Source organism: Symphodus melops, assembly GCF_947650265.1.
Source record: "Symphodus melops genome assembly, chromosome: 8".
Classification (NCBI taxonomy): Eukaryota; Metazoa; Chordata; class Actinopteri; order Labriformes; family Labridae; genus Symphodus; species Symphodus melops.
Genome location: NC_136698.1, coordinates 19,903,484 through 19,926,244, shown reverse-complemented (window position 1 = coordinate 19,926,244; position 22,761 = coordinate 19,903,484). Strand labels below are relative to the sequence as shown.

Genomic DNA, 22,761 nt, shown 5'->3' with positions numbered 1-22,761 from the left:
TCTGGAGCAAGGCCCAAACCGAGTATTTGTTTTTTTAGATAGATGTATAGTTTTTGTGTCTCCTTGCAGAGCCAGCAGCCTTCCTTGTTTGTTTTTCTGTAAATGAAAAATGGACTTGAGCTTGTGTAGCTTTTTTCTAGTCTCCTGATGATGCAAAGTGCTTTTACAACATAGGTCACGCCTACACATTCACACACTGATGGTGGAGGTTTCTATGTAAAATGACCATCAGTACTCACAAATGTCGTTCATACACAGTCATACGCCGCCGACGAAGCAGCTAAAGCAACTTGAGGTTAAGTGTCTTGCACAAGGACACATATAGTTGCAGAAGCAGTTTAAATTTAAATGCAGGGTAGGTAATTTTCTCCAGATACACCTTTTATGATCTTGGTTGAAATTTTCTTTAGGTCCTGACAGTAATTAGTAATTCATGTGCTCTGATTAAAAAATAAAATTAAAAAAAACTGTAATCTCTAGCAGTTGTAAAGACATAAAAACTTCGACCAATGTCGGCACTCGACCATGTTTTATAATATCAATATTAAGCCTCTGTACCCCATGCATGCACGAGTCCACTCTCAAAGCATGAGCTTAAATCCGCGTCTGGATTTATGGCGCTACTTCATGTACAATGGTACGGAAAGTATTCAGACCCCTTTAAATTTTTTAAAATCCAAAAAGTTCATTTTATTTCTCATTAATGTACACTCAGCACCCCATCTTGGAAGAAAAAAAACAGAAATGTAGAAATTTTTGCAAATTTATTAAAAAAGAAAAACTGAAATATCACATGGTCTAAAGTATTCAGACCCTTTGATCAGTATTGAGTAGAAGCACCTTTTGAGCTAGTACAGCCATTCTTGGGAATGATGCAACACGTTTTTCACACCTGGATTTGGGGATCCTCTGCAATTCTTCCTTGCAGATCCTCTCCAGGCCTGTCAGGTTGGATGGTGAACAGCCTTTTTTAGGTCTCTCCAGAGATGCTCAATTGGGTTTAGGTCAAGGCTCTGGCTGGGTCAGTCAAGAATGGTAACAGAGTTGTTCCGAAGCCACTCCTTTGTTATTTTAGCCGTGTGCTTCGGGTCATTGTCTTGTTGGAAGGTGAACCTTCGGCCCAGTCTGAAGTCCTGAGCACTCTGGAAGACGCTTGGCTGCATTCATCTTTCCTTAAATTGCAACCAGTCATTCTGTCCCTGCAGCTGAAAAACACCCCCATAGCATGATGCTGCCACCACCATGTTTCACTGTTGGGATTGTATTGGGCAGGTGATGAGCAGTGCCTGGTTTTCTCCATTAACGCGAAAAAGTTCAATCTTGGTCTCATCAGACCAGAGAATCTTCTTTGTCGTAGTCGGGAGTCCTTCATGTGTTTTTTGGTAAACTCTATGTGGGCTTTCGTATGTCTTACACTGAGGAGAGACTTCCATCGGGCCACTACCATAAAATCCAGACTGGTGGAGGGGCTGCAGTAATAGTTGACTTTGTGGAACTTTCTCCCATCTCCCTCCTGCATCTCTGGAGCTCAGCCACAGTGATCTTTGGGTTTTTCTTTACCCCCCTCACCAAGGCTTTTCTCCCAAGATTGATCAGTTTGGCTGGATGGCCAGGTCTTGGAAGAGTTCTGGTTGACCAAAACTTCTTCCACCAAGGATTACGAAGGCCACTGTGTTCTTAGGAACCTTGAATGCTGCAGAAATGCTGTTGTAACCTTAGCCTTGCCACAATTCTGTCTCTGAGCTCCTTGGGCAGTTCCTTCGACCTCATGATTCTCATTTGCTGTGACATGCACAGTGAGCTGTAAGGTCGTATATAGACAGGTGTGTGCCTTTCCAAATCAAGTCCAAGCAGTTTAGTTAAAACACAGCTGGACTCCAATGAAGGAGGAGAACCATCTCAAGGAGGATCAGAAGAAATGGACAGCATGTGAGTTAAATATGAGTGTCACAGCAAAGAGTCTGAATATAACATAACATGTGATATTTCAGTTTTTCCTTTTTAATAAATTTGCAAAAAATTCTACATTTCTGTTTTTTTCTGTCAAATTGGGGTGCTGAGTGTACATTAGTGAGAAATAAAATGAACCTTTTTGATTTTAGCAAATGGCTGCAATGAAACAAAGAGTGACAAATTTAAAGGGGCCTGAATACTTTCCGTACCCACTAAAAGTGAGGGGCGTGGCTTTTGAGGGAGTTCAGAACGGAGAGGATGCTCCTTTCAAATACATGCTAGTTTTCAAAAATTACCTACCCTGCCTTTAAGAGGCAGTCAACTTCACCACTTAGCACAGCCGCGCCTAATGTGCATAGTCTCTCGCTGAGAAATGTCTGATGAGACATTGTCTTCTTGATTTAGAAGCAGAATAGATAACACAAGGACCACACTTTATCTGAGGACAAGTTGCTCTAATGATAGATAGATAGATAGATAGATAGATAGATAGATAGATAGATAGATAGATAGATAGATAGATAGATAGATAGATAGATAGATAGATAGATAGATAGATAGATAGATAGATAGATAGATAGATAGATAGATAGATAGATAGATAGATAGATAGATAGATAGATAGATAGATAGATAGATAGATAGATAGATAGATAGATAGATAGATAGATAGATAGATAGATAGATAGATAGATAGATAGATAGATAGATAGATAGATAGATAGATAGATAGATAGATAGATAGATAGATAGATAGATAGATAGATAGATAGATAGATAGATACTTTATTAATCCCGAGGGAAATTCCAGTTTGTTTGTTTTTTTAAATATAAATCGAAGGCTGCCATGTCCAGTCGTCTTTTTAATGAGCACTTACCCATGTCTGTGGCGGTTCAGTACTTTGAACTTTGAGTGATTCCATCAGTGTTTGACTTTCTGTTTACACATTGTATTTGAAATCGTGCTTTCTGGAGGCCTGAATGGGAGGAAGACTCAAGGTTGGCCTGGAAAAGACACAAAGCATGAGAAAGTCAGAAAAAAATGAATGCAAACTAATTTAAAAGTAGTGTTTTTTTTCTACTTTCATCATTTTTGATCCCTCTGATTAATCTTAGAAACCATGAGGGCTCAGTGCCAGTTGATTGATTTCTGTTCATGGGGCAGTTGGCAGGACGCTTTGTCCATTTTTTCTCCCTCATTGTAGACAAGTCAACAACAAACAGACCGGATGGTTGGTTTTTCATAGATGACCAATCTTACACTGATAGCAGTGCGCAAGATATGGTTTACCACAGCCCAGCAGATGCATATGATTTTATGTCATCTTTTTATGAGAGAGAGAGAGAGATTTTTGATTTTTTTTTTTTTAACTTTATTCACACATGGTGATGACACTTATCTTCAATATGAAGTAATATTCAAAGATGCTCTTTAGAAAGATGCCATAGAAGGTGCGCGCACGAGTTCAATCAGTACTTTCCTCAGTAATTTACAATAAATGTATTGTTCTTTACTTGGCACACTCTAGAAAAACCACGTTTCAAAATAAAATAAATAAAACAAAATAAATAAAAATAACCCCTTCACATACACAGACAAAAACAAAGTAAACATTTCACATCATCACGGTAAGCTAGCTTCCAGGACTTTCCCTGGACGCAATGCTCCTGGGGATATCTGTTCATATATACTGCTGATTCAATGTAAACTGCTTGACTCCTTGGAGGAGTTCATTTAAAAAAAGGTCTTATGAAGTACATTGTCCTCAATCAGTGGCCTCTCTATGATCTGGTCCCAGATCTCAGTGTTAACCCATAGGGATCTAGGCAGGGACAAGCTGCCTCTGGTGCAGGTGATCCAGCAACACAGCAGGCAAGAGACAGTGTGGACAACATAGTGACTCCTACACAGTTTGTCCAAGCAGAGAGCACAGAAGGTGAGCCGGCAGAAAAGGACCCAGACGCTGCAGTAGAACTCACCGCAGCAGACCACACTCTCCAGCTCTTCATTTAAGGACATGAAGGCAGGGGACGTTTGAAGACTTTGACAGATAAACTAGAATTCTGTGGTTTCATCATCATCATCAATATCATAACAATCCTCGTCGTCATCAACAACTTCTTTTTCTTCATCATCACCAGCAGCAGCAGTATCAGCAGTAGCAACAGCAGCAGTAGCAGCAGGAGAAGCAGCAGCAGCAGCAGCAGGAGCAGGAGAAGCAGTAGTAGTAGTAGCAGCAGCAGCAGCAGCAGGAGCAGGAGAAGCAGCAGCAGTAGTGGTATCAGCAGTAGCAGCAGCTTTCATAAACAGTTGTTTTCTCAGTTTAGGCAACAGCTTTCTTAGTCTATGTGTCTCCTGATCAGGTGAAGGTTCCTCTGCCTTTATCTCTAACGAGATCTCTGGCTACCTCATAGAAGAGTCTTTTGTCCGAGAAGTAGTTTTCTACTTTAACCCTCCACCTATTCTTTGTTGTTTGTTGAAACAGTTTGATTTTTCCTGCACTGTATTCTCGTTTGTGTGTTTCACTGTCAGTAAAAAAAGAGACCCCTCATCAGCGCTGACCTCTGAACTTGGATCAGATTCTTTTGATGTTTTTACTGTTTTTCCTTTTGCTTTTTTGGCTATTCTTTTCGTTCCTTCTTGCGAAATACTGTCACCATTCTTTAATTTCCGTTTGGAGCGAGTACGAATAGAAGACTCTTCTTCCTTTATCTCCTCCTCTGCAGTCTCAGTGCAGCTCCTCACTTTGCCTGCTGCCTGTTGCTCTGTATCAACACTTGGCCCATTCTCTACCTCCATCTCCTCACCTGTCTGTTCCTTACCTCCTCCACTCTGCGTCTCCTCACCTGTCTGTTCCTTACCTCCTCCACTCTGTGTATCTCCTCACCTGTCTGTGTCCCACCTGCACTGGATCCTTCAGTTTCACCTCTATAAGGACATGTTCTGATCAGATGCCCCTCCCTGTTACACTGTAGACACTTCATATTTTCTGAAGTGACAAATCACATAATCAAAGTCCTCCACTCTCAGAGTGAAAACAAGATTAAGCTCCCAGTTTCTTTTATTTAAGATCATGTAGAAATGACGTCTGTGTGAGACCACATGACTGAGCTGCGGGGCTTTACAACCCGATGGCAGCTTCTTAATGGGAGAGACGAGTTTCCCATGTCTTGATAACTGTCTTTGTAGAAAGTCATCGGAAATAAACGGCGGACAGTTCGATATAATAACCTTCCTAGAAGGCAGCGACAGAGACGACACGGGAACAAACCGTGTCATTTAACACCGCTCCGTGTTCTATCACCGTGTTCTATCACCGTGTTCGCCTTTTCTACGCTGTCTAAAAACAGCACCACCGCTCCATTCATCCGGGCCGCAGATTTAACACTCTGCGGACCCACTACCTCAGCAACAGCCAAAGCGCATTCATTCACTGAATAACGAGAAGCACCGGCGATCTTTACGCCATGCTTTCTCGTTAAACCTGCAAATTCAACCCCCATTTCCTCCACACGTGCAAACACACCCGCAACTAAACTAACCAATCTCACACACTAACAATAAACAAACACCCAATACAACATCTAACACATAGATAAGACACTTTAGCGTACCAACACTTTTTTGTTTTTTTGTAACCCAACTACCTCTGCACCTAGCTGCTGGTGTGCCAGAGTCCACTTAATACGATTCATGTGTACTCAAGTACAGTGCGTGTTAGATGTATATCGAACGCTGCTCAAACTAGGACATGGATCGCTGTGTGATGTAATTGTAAGGGGCTCATGTTGCTTCAAAAATGTCAGTGTGGTGCAGGCCCGTTTCATCCCTGAGCTGCACAGTAAATGAAAGACAAAAAAGGCAAAAACCAAAACTTAAATAACAGAAATCCAAAAAGGCGAAACACAGGGAGCAGGGAGATCAAGCAACAGGTCGTGACAACAGACAAAAGACAATGATCCAACAAGAGGGTAAGCAAACACAGAGACTATATAGACAGGGGTAATCAGACACAGGTGAGACTAATCAGACAGGTGAGGACAATCAGGGTAATCAAGACAGGAGGGAAACACAGAGAGGCAGGAAACCAGACAATACTAATAACATGGAAAACTGAAGAAACACAAGGAACTAAAGGATATAAGAAAATACAGAAGCACAGGGAGAAGACCTTACAAAACTAGAAACACTTAAGACTAAACACCAGGAATCATACACAAATAAACCAGGAAACAAACTTACAGCCAACATAGAAGGACACAAAACAGAACACTAAGAAATATACGGAACTCAAAACTATATAACACATACAAACCCAAACCATGATAGGGGGGTCAATATTGGCTTCTCAAAAATAACAAAACATTCCTGACATCAAACGGACTCTATGCCTGTGTCCATACGCAAACAGTGAGAAGACCGTCAACACCAGTCTGCTTCAGCAATGATAATTAGCTTCCTTGTGTCAGGAGAAAATGAGGGCTGGATGCACGATCAAATAAATCAAAAATACTACCAGGTTTCTAACGATGCAAATTGGTGAAGTACTCCTTTAAAGAGGCCCCTTAACTCTGTACATACTTAAACCAACAGTTTTCATTGAGTTTTATTTTGGGGCCTTTCGGGGTCAATGGTTTAGTTCCTACACAGATCCCTCTGAGAGCATCCCATGAGCGAGCATTGCCTTATATCAAACCATGTCCTTATCTTCTTTTGTTATACCTTTTCCTGCAGTGCTGGTTTTGCTGTTTGTGATGTGGATGAAGAGGAGAGATAAAGAGCGACAGGCCAAGCAGCTCCTCATCGATCCAGAGGATGACGTCCGAGACAACATCCTCAAATACGACGAGGAAGGAGGCGGAGAGGAAGACCAGGTACACACACACACACACACACACACACACAAATACACATTTGTAGAATAACTGATCTATTACTATCCTCATATTTTATTTTGGATATATGAGCTGCAATTGGATCTTTTGACTTTTTGGGCTCACTCACTCTAGAACAAGGGTCTCTAACCTTTTTTCATCTGAGAGCTACTGTGAAAAAGTAAAAGTGGCCAAGAGCTACTTGCATCACATCGCTTGCCTTTACTTCCATGACGCACTTCAGCTGAATCAAGCTACTGTTTGTATGTGTGTGACATTGCAATAAGTCAGTGCTGATTAATAATCTTAACTTGACATCATAGATTTAGGTAGCCTACCGCGAAACCGCTTTTTGCACGGCCTATTTAAAAAAAACACGGCCTTGAAATTATTGCACGGCTTGACCTAGGCCGTGCAAATATCTACATTTAATAGACGTGCTTACTACACGGGTTTCTATACGGTGCTAAATATCTGATTAGGCTACATTCTAATTCTGGCAAAGAATGTTTGCCGAATACCGGTACTGAAAAGCTTAAACCTGATCCTGTTTACGTTTCTACAGCCACCTGTGCCCTATTTGGTAGACGGCGTGTCAGCCGGATGACGATAGCCGCTATGTAAATAGCGTCATATGATAGCATCTAACCGCTAACAGCTAATCGCTAACTAATAAATTCAACAAAAGAGAAAAACGCAACATAAACAAAACCAACGAAGAAGACATCCAGCAGTTCATCTCCTCTGTCACTGTCATGTGACTCTTTATTACAAGAACTCATCCAGCTTTGTTTCAGAGAAGGTTGTGAGCAGCGAGGACAAATACACACGTAAACAATCAGCTGTGTATTACAGTCAACGGTTTAAACACGGCGGAGTTTTGTTTACCGACGTAACACGGGAAGTGACGATTTTTTTCAACCAATCAACGGACTGCAGGGTTTAGCTCCACCTTTTCGGGTCAGCGCCACATTCGAAAATGCTGACAGATGATTGACTTATCAAGGTCTAGGGATCTATTATTACTGGATGACACATGTAATATTATGAATTTATTTGTTTGTTGTTGGTTTTTTAAAGAAAGTGCAGATAGAAGTAGTGGGCCAACAAAGGGCTTAGACAACATGAACCAAGTGAGTTGCAGTCAAATGATGAAGGGGTGTGTCAGGGCAGGGGCTGTACAGTAAATCAACATCATCAAGCTTGGGAAAACTAAAATGTGTAACAATGCATCTTATTGAACAGAATGCACCATTTAGAGACTTATTCAAAACCAGTGTGTTAGGGAGCACATAACCTCCACTCCGGCGTGCCGCGCCGCCGTGAGTGACACTGAAAAAAATTTGCACCCCCTGTATTTTTTTTTGCACCCCCTGTTTTCCCATTTCTGCCTAAATCACTGCTTGACATCAAGGTTTGAAAAAAACCCATGAAACTTTGTATTGTGCCACATAGTCTGCTATGTTACATATCAATGTCCAAGAAAACATTTCTACTTAAAGCATGTTTTTATGGGCCACATATATGAATAGCGGGAACATGAGCATTTCTTCAGATCTTTTTTTTTACACAGTTGGTCAACCTATAGGCGAGCTTCCGACCTACCTGTTTGAGACACCTGCTTTAGGCAATCTTTACGGTGCCTAAGCACACTTCATCCTTAAAGTCCAGTTCCTGCGTACCTGTGCTCAAGTCCTTTTTTTTAATTTATTTTTATTGAGTTTGTCTGTCTTGTAAACTGAGCATGCTTCATAATTACATAAAGCCAAGCATGTGTTGTATTACGACGTTTTGTACAGAGGTAACTGCTCTCAAGCCCAATTAGTCCAGGAGCAGTGTGAGTGCAGGCCAGATGGGTATGGAGCAACTTGGCCTAGTGTGAGTGTGCCCTTCGTGAATGCTCATGTTGCTAATGCTTGTGACTGAATGCACTTTTACATTTATCAGTAGGAAACGTAAATGCTTCTTATAAAACACAAGACCAACAATGAAATGACACACACATGCACACATATCCATATTCTTCAAATCATCACAAACTACATGAATATAATTGCCACATAGAAACACTCTTTGCTTCCCTCCAGTTTCCAATCATGAGTCCTCCAGCTAAGATTAAGTGTACTACAAAAGAGGACCTCCAAACAGGATTAATTGCTTTCTGTTGGAGAACAATTTCCTGCATGTCCACACTACTCCTCTGCTGGTGCCAAGCACATACACTGCTCGACACTTCGGCTGGGGAGAAAAACATTTAACCCTTTAACAACACATCAAGCTAGAATGACGACATGTTTGATTTTTAACAAAGCAGCAGGTCATTGCAGTCACTTTTGTAGGAGAGTTGTTCTTATCTGTCCTGACATTGGGGAGTTCCTCTTTCAGTTTATTGTTCATATTAACATTATGAACAATCGTTTTTTATCACGTTTGTCTTAGTTGGTAAGTCCCTTGTCTGCACTCTATGTCCCATTTTGAGTTTAAATGCATATTTTTGCTTTCTACAAAATGAGTAAGCCTTTAGCCTTCTATTGTCTGTCTGCAAATCCATTTTCAAATAATATGCAAGCTGTCAAAATAAAAGCACCACAATCCTAAACTCTAAAGCCTGTAAGTGTTAAACGTTTTTATTTGTAATATAGAATACCTTTGAAGTCAATCTCAATTAAACAGGGAGGTTTCCACTGTATCGTGTTTTTCTATTCCTCTGACTGCTCAAAGCGCTTACAGGTCACACGGACACATTCAAACACTGATGGTAGAGACTGCTGTGTAAAGTGACCATCAGAAGTTACTAAAGCAATTGACGGACACTTATACTCTGCCGATGAAGCAGGGGGGGCTACTTGGAGTTAAATATCTTGCCCAAGGACACATCGGACATGTGGCTGCAGGAACTGGGGATCAAACTCCTTCATGTTGAGAGGCAAACAACTTTTCCACAAAGCCTCAGCAATTAGGGGGGCTAGTTCTGTGATCTTTCACGTGATAAACATTGTCATTTCACAGTATTTTCCTCCAGTGGGACACTCTGTCCTCAAGTGTTGACAGTAATAGAGCGGTGACAAGCAGTGAAGTTGGAAGTTGGTGATAAATTATTCTGCGGGACGTTTTGAGACTCACAACAACTCAGACTGAGGTGAGAGTGATCTCATTTATTTGTTTATATAAACAACACACAATATCGCTCTGGCTTAATATTGAGATTTAAAATGGATATCTACTTTAAAGGTCACATGTAATGCAAAATACACTTCACCATGTTTGGCTAATACTAACATGGGGCCCTAGTCTAGTTACAAAACCCCACAATTATGAGAAGACTCCATCCTCGCCGTCTTTTGCCTGCTCCACTTTTTGAAAATGTGGGCTCAGACAGGCCGTTTGGATTTTCCCTCCATGACATCACAAAGGACAGTAACCCCTCCCCCAGGTGGGTGATACTCCCAAAGCTAGGTATTTGTTCTGCCCTCTAAGTCTGCCTTCTGACCGTTAACAGTAGGACATGGAGCGAGAAAGCCCGAGCCACCAAAGCCCTTCCAGAGACGGGTGTGGTCAGACACAGCTCATTTACACTTAAAGCTACAGACACAGAAACAGCCTCTTCTGAGTAGGGCTGAAATGGAGTGGTTTATAGACATGATAGTAGTCAAAAGACTAGAAACGCGCTATATAACCTCAAGTCCATGATCAAATATAGTTTCAGAGTGGATTTATGTGACTTTTCATTTTTTTTAGGGGTAATGAAGATTTCCCCAACATTACTTAACATAAAATATACTGAGGTTTGCTTCTGTCTTTGTTACAGCGAAAGTGACACATTGCACAGGCCTTGGATAGTGTTGGGAGTCTCTTCTGTTTGATCAGATTCTCATGATCACTTCCTTCCACAGACAGCCAGAGTCTTTATTTATCTGGATTTAAGCTTTGGATAAAAAACTGAATTGGTTCAGAGGAATACACTCTTGAGAAGCATGACAAATAAACACATGCACAGAAACGCGTGCGCGCACACACACACACACACACACACACATACACATACACATACACATACACATACACACGCACACGCACACACACACACACAGATAAAATCCAAACATTAAGTCAGAGCAGCTGATGCTTAATTTCTTTCTTCCTTACCTACTGTATAACTAGTACTTACTAAACCATAAGGGCTCATTGAAGGATGTACACGCAGTGATGGAGTGTGTATTTAGGATGTAAACAATGGCTAAAGGTTTCTGATTGGTAGAGTATATTTAGGACACGACTCAACCTCAAAAAAATGAGGCATCATCCTCAGGTGTAGCCCGCCTCTCTTCCATTAACTTTTGGGAAATATGGACAACAGGGAACACAAGGAATACAAAGGACAAATCCTTCCTGCATATTATTCCATATACTGTTTTGTAAGGTATCTATAAATTACGATTGTTATGAATTGGCGCCATACAAATAATGATGGATGGATGGAGAAGTTTTCTATGTTCTGACAGAATCTGTGTTTTGAAGATAAAAAACTTCAAGTGTTTAAAACCTAATTACTAGAGCTAAGTCGTATGACAGGGTCTCATGCACTGTTTTTTTCCTTGGAGCCCACCCTGATGGGGTTGAGGAAAAGCTGAGTCCAAGACCCAAATGAAAAAAGTGATTTATTTTCCCTGATCCCAAATGTTATCTTTTCTCTGATACAAAATGTTCCATTAACTTCTCATTTAGCCTAGAGATGACATTTTTAATTTAATCCTTTACCAAGCTCTACTTTTATGACATTATCTTGTACTTGTAAGTCGATACTATGTTTCATCTCATAGTGCATATAAAACTATTTGGCCATGAATACAACTCTATAGCATGCCCCTAGAAATGGTTAAAAATAATGTAAAAATGTAAGGTATTTGTTAGAATAAGGCCAGAAAAGGTGAAATACTGGTACACCTTATTCAACAAAGTCCCCAAGAAGTGGAACTATCGTTCCCCCTACTCCATGGTCCCTTTGTGTAAAATTACAAGAAGAAAAAGCACAAATAATTTGCGTTTTAACAGCCAGGTTTATTGCAGGGCAATAGCTCTTCAGCTCTGCAGCTCTTCAGTAAAAAGTATTTTGTTGGTCTGCCATTGTATTGAACAAAGCCGAAGGTCAGTCCACAGCATGCTGTTATTGTCCTGAATAGGCTGCTTTAGTCGATTTCCTTGGAGACCTGAGAGCACCAAATGGTTTCTGGACGGTTGCTGCAGTGACTCAGACAATACCATTCAACATGAGCAGATCAGAGGCCGTGACACACACGTCGCGCCTGCATGCTGGCTGCGCTGATGTGTTAGTGAAGGTGAAAGAGAGACTGTGTTTCTCTAAGTGGATGTTAATTAGGTAGCATTAGAGTCGAATTCACTCTTCCCTCAGGGCATGATGTTGGAGAAACTGTAGATGTTGATTCAGAGACTCTTATGGTGCCCTGTTGAGTTAAAGAATTACTCAACGTGCCAAATGTTCGACACAGCTGGAACAAAAAAGAGGTGTCCAGTCATTTTATTTTAAGTGTTTGTATGATCTGGTCCTTTTTTCTATGTTTATTGTTTTATTTATTGTATATTGTTTTTATCCATTTATCTTGTAGGTAAAGTGTCTTTTAGTCTATGAGAAGAACTCTATAAATAAAATCTATTATTAATATTATTAATAGCCAGTCATGCTCCTAAACAGTTAGAGACAGTTAAGACATTTTTATAGTTGATTGGGCTCTTATTACTCATTAAAGATTAAAAATCGCACTCAAAGGAGCAGTATGTAACTTTTACCCCTAGTGTTTTAAGTGGGTACTGTTGTCCATATTCGAAAACATTGCAGAGAGCTGTTCCCCCCCTCCTCTCTAGAGTGGATGCTCATGCAGGTCGGCATGTAGTGGACACTGTAGCTCCAGTGTTTAGCCAGCTCTGCATCTGTCTGTAAACCTTTCTGCTTTCTAACCTCGTAGTTTCAGCACGTTTCTGCTCGTGGAGCTTATTAGAAACATGCAGAGGCTGTTTAGGTCGGGTACAATCACTTCTATCTGAACCAGTTCTCTTTGGCAATTAAAGAACAGTTGATTGTGGTTTGGAGCTGTTGGACGCTCTTTTCAGGTCACAGCAGCTCACATAACGAGCTGCACTGTTTGACACATCACATTTATGTACCATTGTCATTGTTCATAGTTTAAATCTTTTTTATGTGTTTGTAATGAGTGGAAAGGGTCTTTGAACAGTTGATAGGTAGTTAAAAAAGTGCAGCTCTATTACATATAATAGAGCTGCACTTTTTTGCAGTGTGTGCATTGTTGACCTCCCAGGCTGTAAATCCAACCAACATAAGTGATGTTTTTGTGTGTTTAGGACTACGACCTGAGTCAGCTGCAGCAGCCTGATGCACTAGAGCCCGAGTGCGTCAAAGTGGGGATCAGACGTTTGGATGAGAGGCCTCTCCATCATGACCACCAGTACCCGCTCCGCTCTGCCGCCCCCCATCCGGGAGACATCGGAGACTTCATCCACGAGGTACTGCTGCACACATATTCTTGATAAATGCATCTGGGATCAACAGCTCTCATGGTGTCCCTTGCCTACTAAACCTTTATGGTGATTTCTTTGTGTAAGTTGTCAGCACTCTTGTCATTCCAAACCAGTAAGCATGACCACGGCAGAGGAGGATGTCTCATCCTCGCAAACTGACATCCAATCTGTTTGTCCAGATTATATTCTGGTGTTGGAAACATGCACTTCTCAGCACACAGGAAGTGATGAATCACGAGTTGAGTGAAATACAAACTGTCTGTTTGTCAGCAGTAAGCAAACACTGTGTCCAGAAAAAGCTGGATCTGCCAACGTTAGATCTCATGCTTCTCTTATCCCTTCTCTATCCTTTGCTATAAACCATCAAAGGCTGGCCGGGATGTGAGCCGTTTACCTCATCACCTTACAGGATTCAGGGATATTGAAGATGAAACACATTTTTTTCAATCTGATTTGCTTAGTTGCTATTCTGAGCTGTGTGGACAGACACTCCTCTTCTTTTTACAGACTTTGATTGTTGCTAATTAAAACAGAATGTGATATCTGTGGCTCAGATAGCACTTTAAGAATTATGCAGATGTAGAATTGTCGTAGATACCCAAGTTATAAACCAATATTTTTGGTTTGTGTAGGAAGAAAAGACACTTTGCAGAGAAACATGGGGAGTACAGTGCCTGTGTTTTTCTTAATTCGATTTGCTAATGGTTTGGATTAGCTTGCCTCAGACATAGCCACAGCCCGACTACCTAATGTGAGGTAAATCCATTGAGTTTAGTTAATCCCACAGAATGTCTGCAGCCTTCTTAAGGTCCTCAAGAGGACAGTTCAGGCAGGCTCTGCCCTTGTGTTCAGTTTTCTATTGCTATCCATGTTGACTTTCTTATTGTTGTTGCTGTACAGAGCACAGCGATGCAGCAGTTTTTAACCAACAGGAGGTTAAATCAATGTGTAAGAACGTTAAGCTGCTTTAAAGGGAAGTTCAATTCCTATTGTTTTACAAATTAGACATTCAGCTCAGTAACATTATTATTTCCATAGTTTATCCCCAACTGATTCAGGTATAGTGGCTTTAAGTAAGTGCAGCTGGAAACCAGGAGGATAGGAAAGTAATACCAAACACTAAAGAAAATCTGTCGGAAAGATTCTTAAGTGTTTCTCAAGGCCGAAGGAAACAATAGACTTAGTGATACTTATAGGTGTTAATTACGCGCCACAGTTTCCACACCAATTTAATGTCATGCTGAGATCAAATCTAAACTTTGATTCTTTCAGAGTTAAAAAAAAAAAGGCCATGTCTCAAACCAAGATTTCTTTTTGTGGATAAGAAAGTATACCTTATCTGATATTGTCTCATGTGCTCCTTCAATGGTCCTAGTGTCCAAGTTGTTCGGTATGTTCACATTCAGAAAGTCTGAAAGTTGTAACGAAAACAACAAAAAGCTATGAATGTTTGTAATGGGGTTTTTTAGCAACAAGTTGCAATCGTTCTTTCTCGGGTTTCCGTGTTGTTGTTCCGACTTAAGGAGAAGATGTTCCTGTGCATATTCGAACTTGGAAACTCTTTTTTTCCTCCATGAATGCAGGATCAAATAGTCGGTAAGGTATGAGGTCTATGACGCCTTATCTCCAAGCAGGGCCAAAAAAAAAGGCCGTCATCATAGCTTCTGCAGGGTTCTTTCGATTCTGCACCCTGATTTCTTCTCCTTCTTCATGTAGATTTAGTGCAGTGAGTTTCTGATGTTTCCTACCTGAGGACAGTCTTCAAAGGAATTCATGATGTTAGACCGAGTTTTAGGGACAGAAGTAAATTAAGAAGGAGGGTTTCAAAGCCTGTCTACCTTTACACCTCCGCACACCGGGCTAGCGATTCTCTGTTATGGAAGGTTCATGTACAGAGTTGACATTTGAATACTGAAAACTGCATTATCGTACACATACATTGCGCTGGTTCCTATGAGAAGGTGAGCATAAAGCATTTAAATCTGTCACTGTTTTTTATCAGCACCATCAGTGTCTGTGCTGGACTTGTGAAAGCTTCATAAAAGCACTCTCTCAGATGGATTAACTTGAATGTCACAGTTAATCAGATAGGCTGCTGGAAGAGGTCTAATATCTATCACCGCTTCCTTCGTGCATGGCATCCAAGCAGTGCAGCATCTCAACCACGAAGACTCATCATTGTCAGTGCAGTTGATACGTGTCAATCTCTCTGTGTGTTAACTGCTTCCATATTGTTTGACTGTGCAAGAGTGTGTGTGTGTGTGTGTTTTTAGTTGGGCTGCATAAAGACATCTGCCAAGCAGAGCTATGAATAATGAGCGGGAGCTGTCAGACATGGCAAGCTGATCTAGACAGCTTAATCCGGCAGACATGACAAGCTGATGCCTCTTGTCCTGCCTCTCCCTCTCTCCGTTAATTCACTCCTCCCATTGAGTTTCAAAGAGACAGGAGTTTTCTTGACTCAGATGACAGACGCTGTTCCAAAATTATTTCCACAGCTTATCAGATTTAAAGTTCTCATTTCCAACATTCTCAACGGCAAGTAAGCAGTAAATACTGCCTTTTTTTTAACCTCTTAAGCGTGGTCAACATGTTTAAGAGGGTGTAAATTTGTATTTTATTTATTCTGTTATTTTTGCACCAACATCCTTTGAGGGAGTAAATAAAAATACACTGTGTTTGAATGTGTGTACGAGGGGGAGGTGCGTTTAAGTTCAGGCTGCATGGGGTAATCTGCTGAATCTCTTCCTGGAGATGGAGGCAGCATCTGTCCAGTCTGACCTAAATCCTTCTCTGGTCTACTCTCGGCTATAATCCCTCCTTCCCGGGTATTCTCCCCAGCACTCCCTAACGTCCATCTTAGCCCCAGCACACACACACGCACACACACACACACACACACACACACACACACACACACACGCACACACACACACACACACAGTTCAGTACACACTCAAAAAATAAACACTCGCTCCCCCCTTCTCCCTTACTTTGAACTCCTCCACACTCTCACACATACTGTTGGGCAGCTGTGGGGGGGTTTACATGGGTCTTACATTGCTCTTGTTTGGTATGAAAGCATGAGCACAAGTTTCTATAATACCCTTAGGTTTACTATACAGTTACTATAGAAATATTACAGGATTACTATAATCCCACACTAGACATCGTCTTGTAGCTCTCTCAAACATAAATTCTGCTTCTCTCAGACAGAGATTCTCTACAATGTCGGCTGTTGTGCACTTTCCTGTAGAAAACGTCTGATACAGACATAATAGTGTTCATTCTAAATGAGCCTAAAGATGTAACTGTTTTTACATTTATATAAATTCTGCCCACAGCGTATTATTGAGGTCCTCGTCTGTGAATTCTGTCGTGGATTTTTTGACCAAAAAGATCTCTAGTCAAACCGTTTGTCTTTTAGTATTTTATTACAGAGAGTAAATGCAAATGAATCCTTTGCAAAAAGGAGGAACTGAAATGCACAAGTGATAGAACATACCAGGGCAATGCATATATATATATATATATATATATATATATTTATATATACCTGCCCATTTAAATTTAAAATACATTCTTGTCTTCTTTTTTAATACAACTTTATAAAATCTCCATCAAAGATAGATCGATAGTGTGGGTGGGAGAGATCCATTGCTACATCCTTCCCATTAATGCGATCTTTGAGGTGCGACATGAAACTTCTCATTCCTTTGTTTTAATCGTCGTGATACGCTTCGTCATTAACTCTCCTCACATGCAGATCACCTGATATAACTGAATATCCTGTGAAACATTTCCACTGAGACTATTGTAATTACAGTGTCTTTATAAAACGTAGCACATCCACACACATGACTAATCGTATGCTCTGCAGAATAGATAGACGTTGAGTTTTGCTTTAAAAGTAGAGACAGTAGTCATGGACCTCAGGCCCCTCTCTGGTGGCAGTGAATAAAGCCCCGTTTCGTCTGACGTACCCTGAAACTAAATAGTTCAGGTTTTTTTTTTGAAGGAACTAAAAAGTTCCCGTTGCAAATGTGGTCCGCGTTTCAATCGCTGTCTAAAGTCCCGGGGAGACAGAGGTACTGGGCATGTCTTGGAGAATATATCACAAGTTTGAAAGTGATGCGAGAGCTTGCTATCCTACATGTCCATGATACTATAGGTGCATGTTTGAATGAACAAGCTCTCCTACAAATTCTGGCTGTATAAATGTGTGAAACCAGACAGCTATTATTTGTCGTTTGACTCTTTTTTTGCTGACTCATCGGTTTTTCTCCATTTTACCCTTTAGGGCCTGAAGGCGGCAGACAACGACCCCACCGCTCCCCCTTACGACTCTCTGCTGGTCTTTGACTATGAGGGCAGTGGCTCTGATGCCGGCTCTCTCAGCTCCCTGCACTCCTCCTCAAGCTGTGGAGACCAGGACTACGACTACCTTGGCGACTGGGGGCCCCGCTTCCGCAAGTTGGCCGACCTGTACGGCGGAGGGGATGATTAGATCCCTAAACTACCAACAACAGCCACCACCCCACCACACCTTACCCCTCCAAGGCTGAGGTGGTGGATTGGGTTAATGGAAAGGATACGGGAGGAACATGGGATATTGATCGGCACTTGTATTACCACGGGACAGCTTGTAAAGAGACTCGCTGCCCATTGATGGCGGTTACTGACACTGGGGACCATTCTGACTCCTGGCCTAGCAAGGCCTGGCAACAGCTAGCATTCAGGCTAATGGACATAATCATCTGAGCATTAGCCCCTGTGCTAACAAATGTGAGCAGCTAGAACAGTGCGATCAGACGGGATGTTGTCTCTATGATGGTTAAGAGCTACAACAGCCATGCTACAGACGCTCATTTACACTTGAATCTCACAGTACAGGAGCACTGGGGTCAAATGTGCCTTTTTGTACATTCTTTTGATTGTGTTCAGTCTTGATTCTGTATTGCTTTAAAGCTCCTGGTGTTTTGAAATGCGACTGGAGGAGCACTTCGCCATGATAGTGTGTGTGTGACTGTGTGTGGGTGCGAGTGTTTTGTGTGTGGATTCCACCTCATTACCAAGGTGTGTGTGTGCAAAAGTATGTATGAGTCGTTTCCACAGAGACACACTGGATGGACACTAAAGGGCAAAGCCTACTATGAGAAGCTTGGATGAGCCAAACAGCAAAAAAAATGCTTTACTGTGCAGCTCTGGGAGGAACTATTTCTCTGCGTCCACTTTAATCATAAAATAATCACTGTGCTGATTTGTACTAGTGTAACAGGATCACACATACATAAACCAGCTATGCTGACTAAGGGTTTTCTTTTTTTACGAGGAACATACTAAAATCTCTTGCTGATCACAAATGTTTGCTGTTAAATTTATGAGGCCTTTGAGAACTCTTAGCTGTGATACAGCAGACCTATTTTTTTGCCTCTTGCTCAAACTCTGTACATAAACCACAGTGTCATTTCTTAACATTGCTCGAGCATTAATGAGATTGACTGCCTATGTTTAGAAAGGCAGCCAACGTCAGAAGTTTTAATTTCCTCTCCGCTCTCACACACCGATCTTCCCTTTTGAAAAGCCTGATCATGTAACATCCAATCATTGCCAAAGCTTTAATCGACTGGCCATGAAGAATGGCTATTGTAAACGTCCTTAGATCGGTGAACACATTTAGAGCCGCAATGACATTTTATACAAATCTGCTATGTGTTTTTTACTAGCATTTGAAGTGCAGTCTAAATGTTGTGATTATGTCCTTGTTACTCCTTCACAAATGGAAGCGTAAAATGAGAGTCAGCAAACCTTTTCTTTGTTGCAGGATGACAAAATACACATTCAAAGTGGTGAAAATCACAATGACAAAATTAAATGTCCATTCATGTTTGTGTGCACATGAAAAAGAGCGAAAACAGCAACAAAGAATCAAGGCTGCGAGCAACGAAAATACAAATGTAAAACCATCTGAAGGGCTTTGAGCCAGCCAGCCAGTACTCATAAAGAGTGAGGAAATATTTGAGTAAAATGACAGAGGAAGAAGAGGTCATTTGTGTCCTGTTGGTTCAGTATAGATACTATTATTTTCAGATTTAAATATTTTTATTTACAGCTCAAAATGAACAATCTGATGCGTTCCTTCTCTAATGTCTAATTCTGATGTCAAAAGGCGCAAAGATGGAAGACACATTAACCAAACTGCTATTTTAAGTTAGGCCTGACGAATGAACAGAATTAAATCCATTTAACTTGTCTGAATCTGCTTATTGCAGTTACATATGTTTCAGCTCTTCACCATTGCTCAATTTCATTTGAGCCATCTGTGGATATTTTGTCTCTGGTAGCAGAAATATCAATTCAATAGTTTGTTGCAGATCAAGTTGTTTTTCTGACTTCTCACATGATGTTTATGACATTTGACACAGATATCCATGTTCTCTGGAGCATTCATGTGAAGCTGTAGTTTGGCAAACAAACTAGAAAAACGTTAGAAGAACATTTTAAATCAAGGTCAACATATTTCTGCTACACAAAGTTTCTGAAGACACACTAAATGACAGCCAACAGCTTGATGGTGGACACAACCTTGAAAGAGCTGCCAAAGTACGCGTCTTACAACTTTGCTCTAAAATGTTGGCAGAACGTAACGTCAGGTTCTGGTTAAGTCCTGTAGAATTCTCGTAACGTCTTCAGAGCAGCAGGAAACCACGTCTGGGGCTTACGCCAATAACTGTGTATGATTTGTTTAAATTTAGCTTTGTAACATAAAATGCATTCAAATATGGATCATCAGAATAGATCTCAGTGAGAGATAAGAATCCTTTAGTTTAAAAACAATAATTCTAAAATATTCCCTTTTGTGCATCTTTGTTGAAAATTTTGAAATTTAAATGGAAAATGTTCCTGAAAGTTTACAAGAACCTCTTTATTAAAAATATTTTGGGGACTTTATTTGCTTGGACAGCTGAAAAGAGGAGGAGAGAGTTGGGGGTGATGCGGTCGGACCGTTGCCTCTTTACATGAGTTGGAAGAACCTCTATTTTAATCTGGTCATCAGATTTACAGTTCAAACCGATTCATCATGTTCAGGACCAGTATTCAATGACGGGTATGAAAAGCATCCTTCGCATGTGGATTTATTGGGAGGTATACTGGAGCTGTACAGTAGAGCTGCATATTTCTTGCTTGTTTGGTGCATCAAAGCTTGTGAGAAGACGTGTACAGTACAGTAATGCTAGACTTTAGATAGATCCCTTCTGTTTTGTTTCGCTTTTCTTACAATGTAACTTATGCAGCTGATCGCTAATAAAGGGAGACATCCGTCCTTGTTAAGTAGCAAAGTAAGTTCTCCATACTCTGCCGTGGTGGACTCTTTTGAAAAAGGTGATGTTTGTTCTGTGAGCTGACGGTTTGCCTTAGTGTTCTCTGGTTCTGTCCAACTGGCTACTCACTGTAAACGGAAACATGTACAGATTGTATTTTTTTCTCTTGTTGTTCTTTTGGCCGTGGTCTCTGAAAATGACATGCTAATATCCTGAATCCTTGTATATGTGTAATTTGGATTACGAATTAAAACATTTTTGCATGTTTTTATCTTTTCATTATGCTAAACAGTATTTTTCAGATATTTGCATATAAGTCAAAAAACAGTCACATAAAACCAAAACCCACAAACACTGAGCAGTAAGTGGAAGGCTGTCAAACTACTTTTAATGACTTTCAATAGTAAATCATGATCAATCAGATTTTTAATAGAAATGACTGGACTACTAACGACGGTGAGCCTGAAGGGAAAAAATACCATGAGGATAATCATGAGTAAAATTAATGCATGCCTGTTGATAAAATAAGATAATCCTTTATTCATCTCACAGAGAAATTTATAATTGATGTTGAGAAGTATATTAAAAAACATAATTTGTGATGTTATTCAGCACTGAGCAGACTGCATTGTGAATGCAATATTGAACATAGGACACAGTGTTTAAATTAGCATCTTTACAGTAGCCTCCTATACAGTTAAGTATGGGTTTTGCCCTTCCAAGGCAGCCTTCTAAACTTTCCAAAGGGAAACAGCCATATTAAAAAAAATGATATGACAAGGAGAGGAAAAAAGAAAACCACAGTTGTATCACTTATTCAATCTCTGGCTGCAGACAGTGTTAAAGTTGGGAGAATGGATTTGATGAAAAAGAAACGGGGCAGAGGGGCGGGCTAAGCTAGGTTCGATGGACAGTTTAGGTTGAGTGTTTTGAACATGCTAGAGCCATTCTTCTTTACTAGTGGGTCCTGACACACTCATGGTCGTGGGGCTGTTTGCATGTTTGTAAACATCTTTACAAAATCAATCAATCTTTATTTGTTTAGCGCCAATTCATAACAAATTTCAAGAGCAGTTAAAAGACCTTACACAATGCTATATTATCTAAAAAGACCCAACCTTAATCCATCATAATCAACAAGCAACATTTAAGTTACAATGATGCATCAAAACTGAAAAGGAATTTATAAAGAAAACTCTGGTTAGAAAGAGAATCTGGTTGATGTCTTTGAAAAGCCATTCCATAGGGGTGAGGGCACATCTTAGCAGGTCACAAATCATAGATATGATAGCCCTGACAGCCCTGCTGGATAACTTAGTTATACCTGCAGCCATACACATGACCAGAAAGCAATGAATGAACCATAGACTGTACATATCAATTGGCAAAGCATAAGTGACGTTAGCCATCTGTTACAGCAGGGAGCTCTGGAGGCTCATCGGCACCAGCCGCCATGCTAGAAATCCTGTCTCAGTCTAACTTTTAGTCAACTTTATCATCAGCTTAGGCACCTAACTTTGGATAACACGTATTGTTTTTTAAAATCAAAATAGAGGCCTTTGTGTGACTTCCAGGGTTCATAGAGTCGGCCTCAAGTGGACACTCGATGAACTGCAGGATTTTGCATTGGCTTAATTTTTCAAGACCTGAGGTTGCCGCTTGGAATCAGTAAATTAATTGAAAAGCATACCACTGTGAATAAAAATATGCTTGCTTCATGGTAATTGGTCACTTTGTATTTCAGATCGATGAAGCCACAAACCCTTAATGACTGAAGAAACACTGAGGGGTGAAAAATAAAATACTGAGAAAGGCACCAAATGTAACATAGAACCATTTATTTTATTTTTTTTTTGCATCAAGAGGACCTGTCAGCCAAGCTCCAAGTGCGTCATAAAACTTTGAAAGATGTCATCAAAGTAGTGAACCACATCAAACGGAGCTCCAAGACTGCCCAGTGTTTTCAAAGAGTGTGCAAAGAATATGCAGGTGCTGTATCACACACTCTGGCTTTCAAGGGGGAAAGGCACAAGACTAGTTGGCACCAGTTATTTTCTTG

At 40.6% G+C, this 22,761-nt stretch overlaps 1 protein-coding gene across 1 annotated transcript in view; it reads left to right on the top strand.

Annotated features, from left to right (window-relative positions):
- LOC306828695 (cadherin-2-like) overlaps positions 1–20,969 on the top strand; it is a 92,954-nt gene extending 71,985 nt beyond the window's left edge. Inside the window, exons 14-16 of the mRNA XM_079351260.1 lie at positions 6,689–6,828; positions 13,204–13,365; positions 17,681–20,969. Of these exons, the coding sequence (XP_079207386.1) occupies positions 6,689–6,828; positions 13,204–13,365; positions 17,681–17,887 (509 nt within the window). The 3' untranslated portion in view covers positions 17,888–20,969. The remainder of the gene's footprint in view (positions 1–6,688; positions 6,829–13,203; positions 13,366–17,680) is intronic.
- Positions 20,970–22,761: the final 1,792 nt, after the last annotated feature.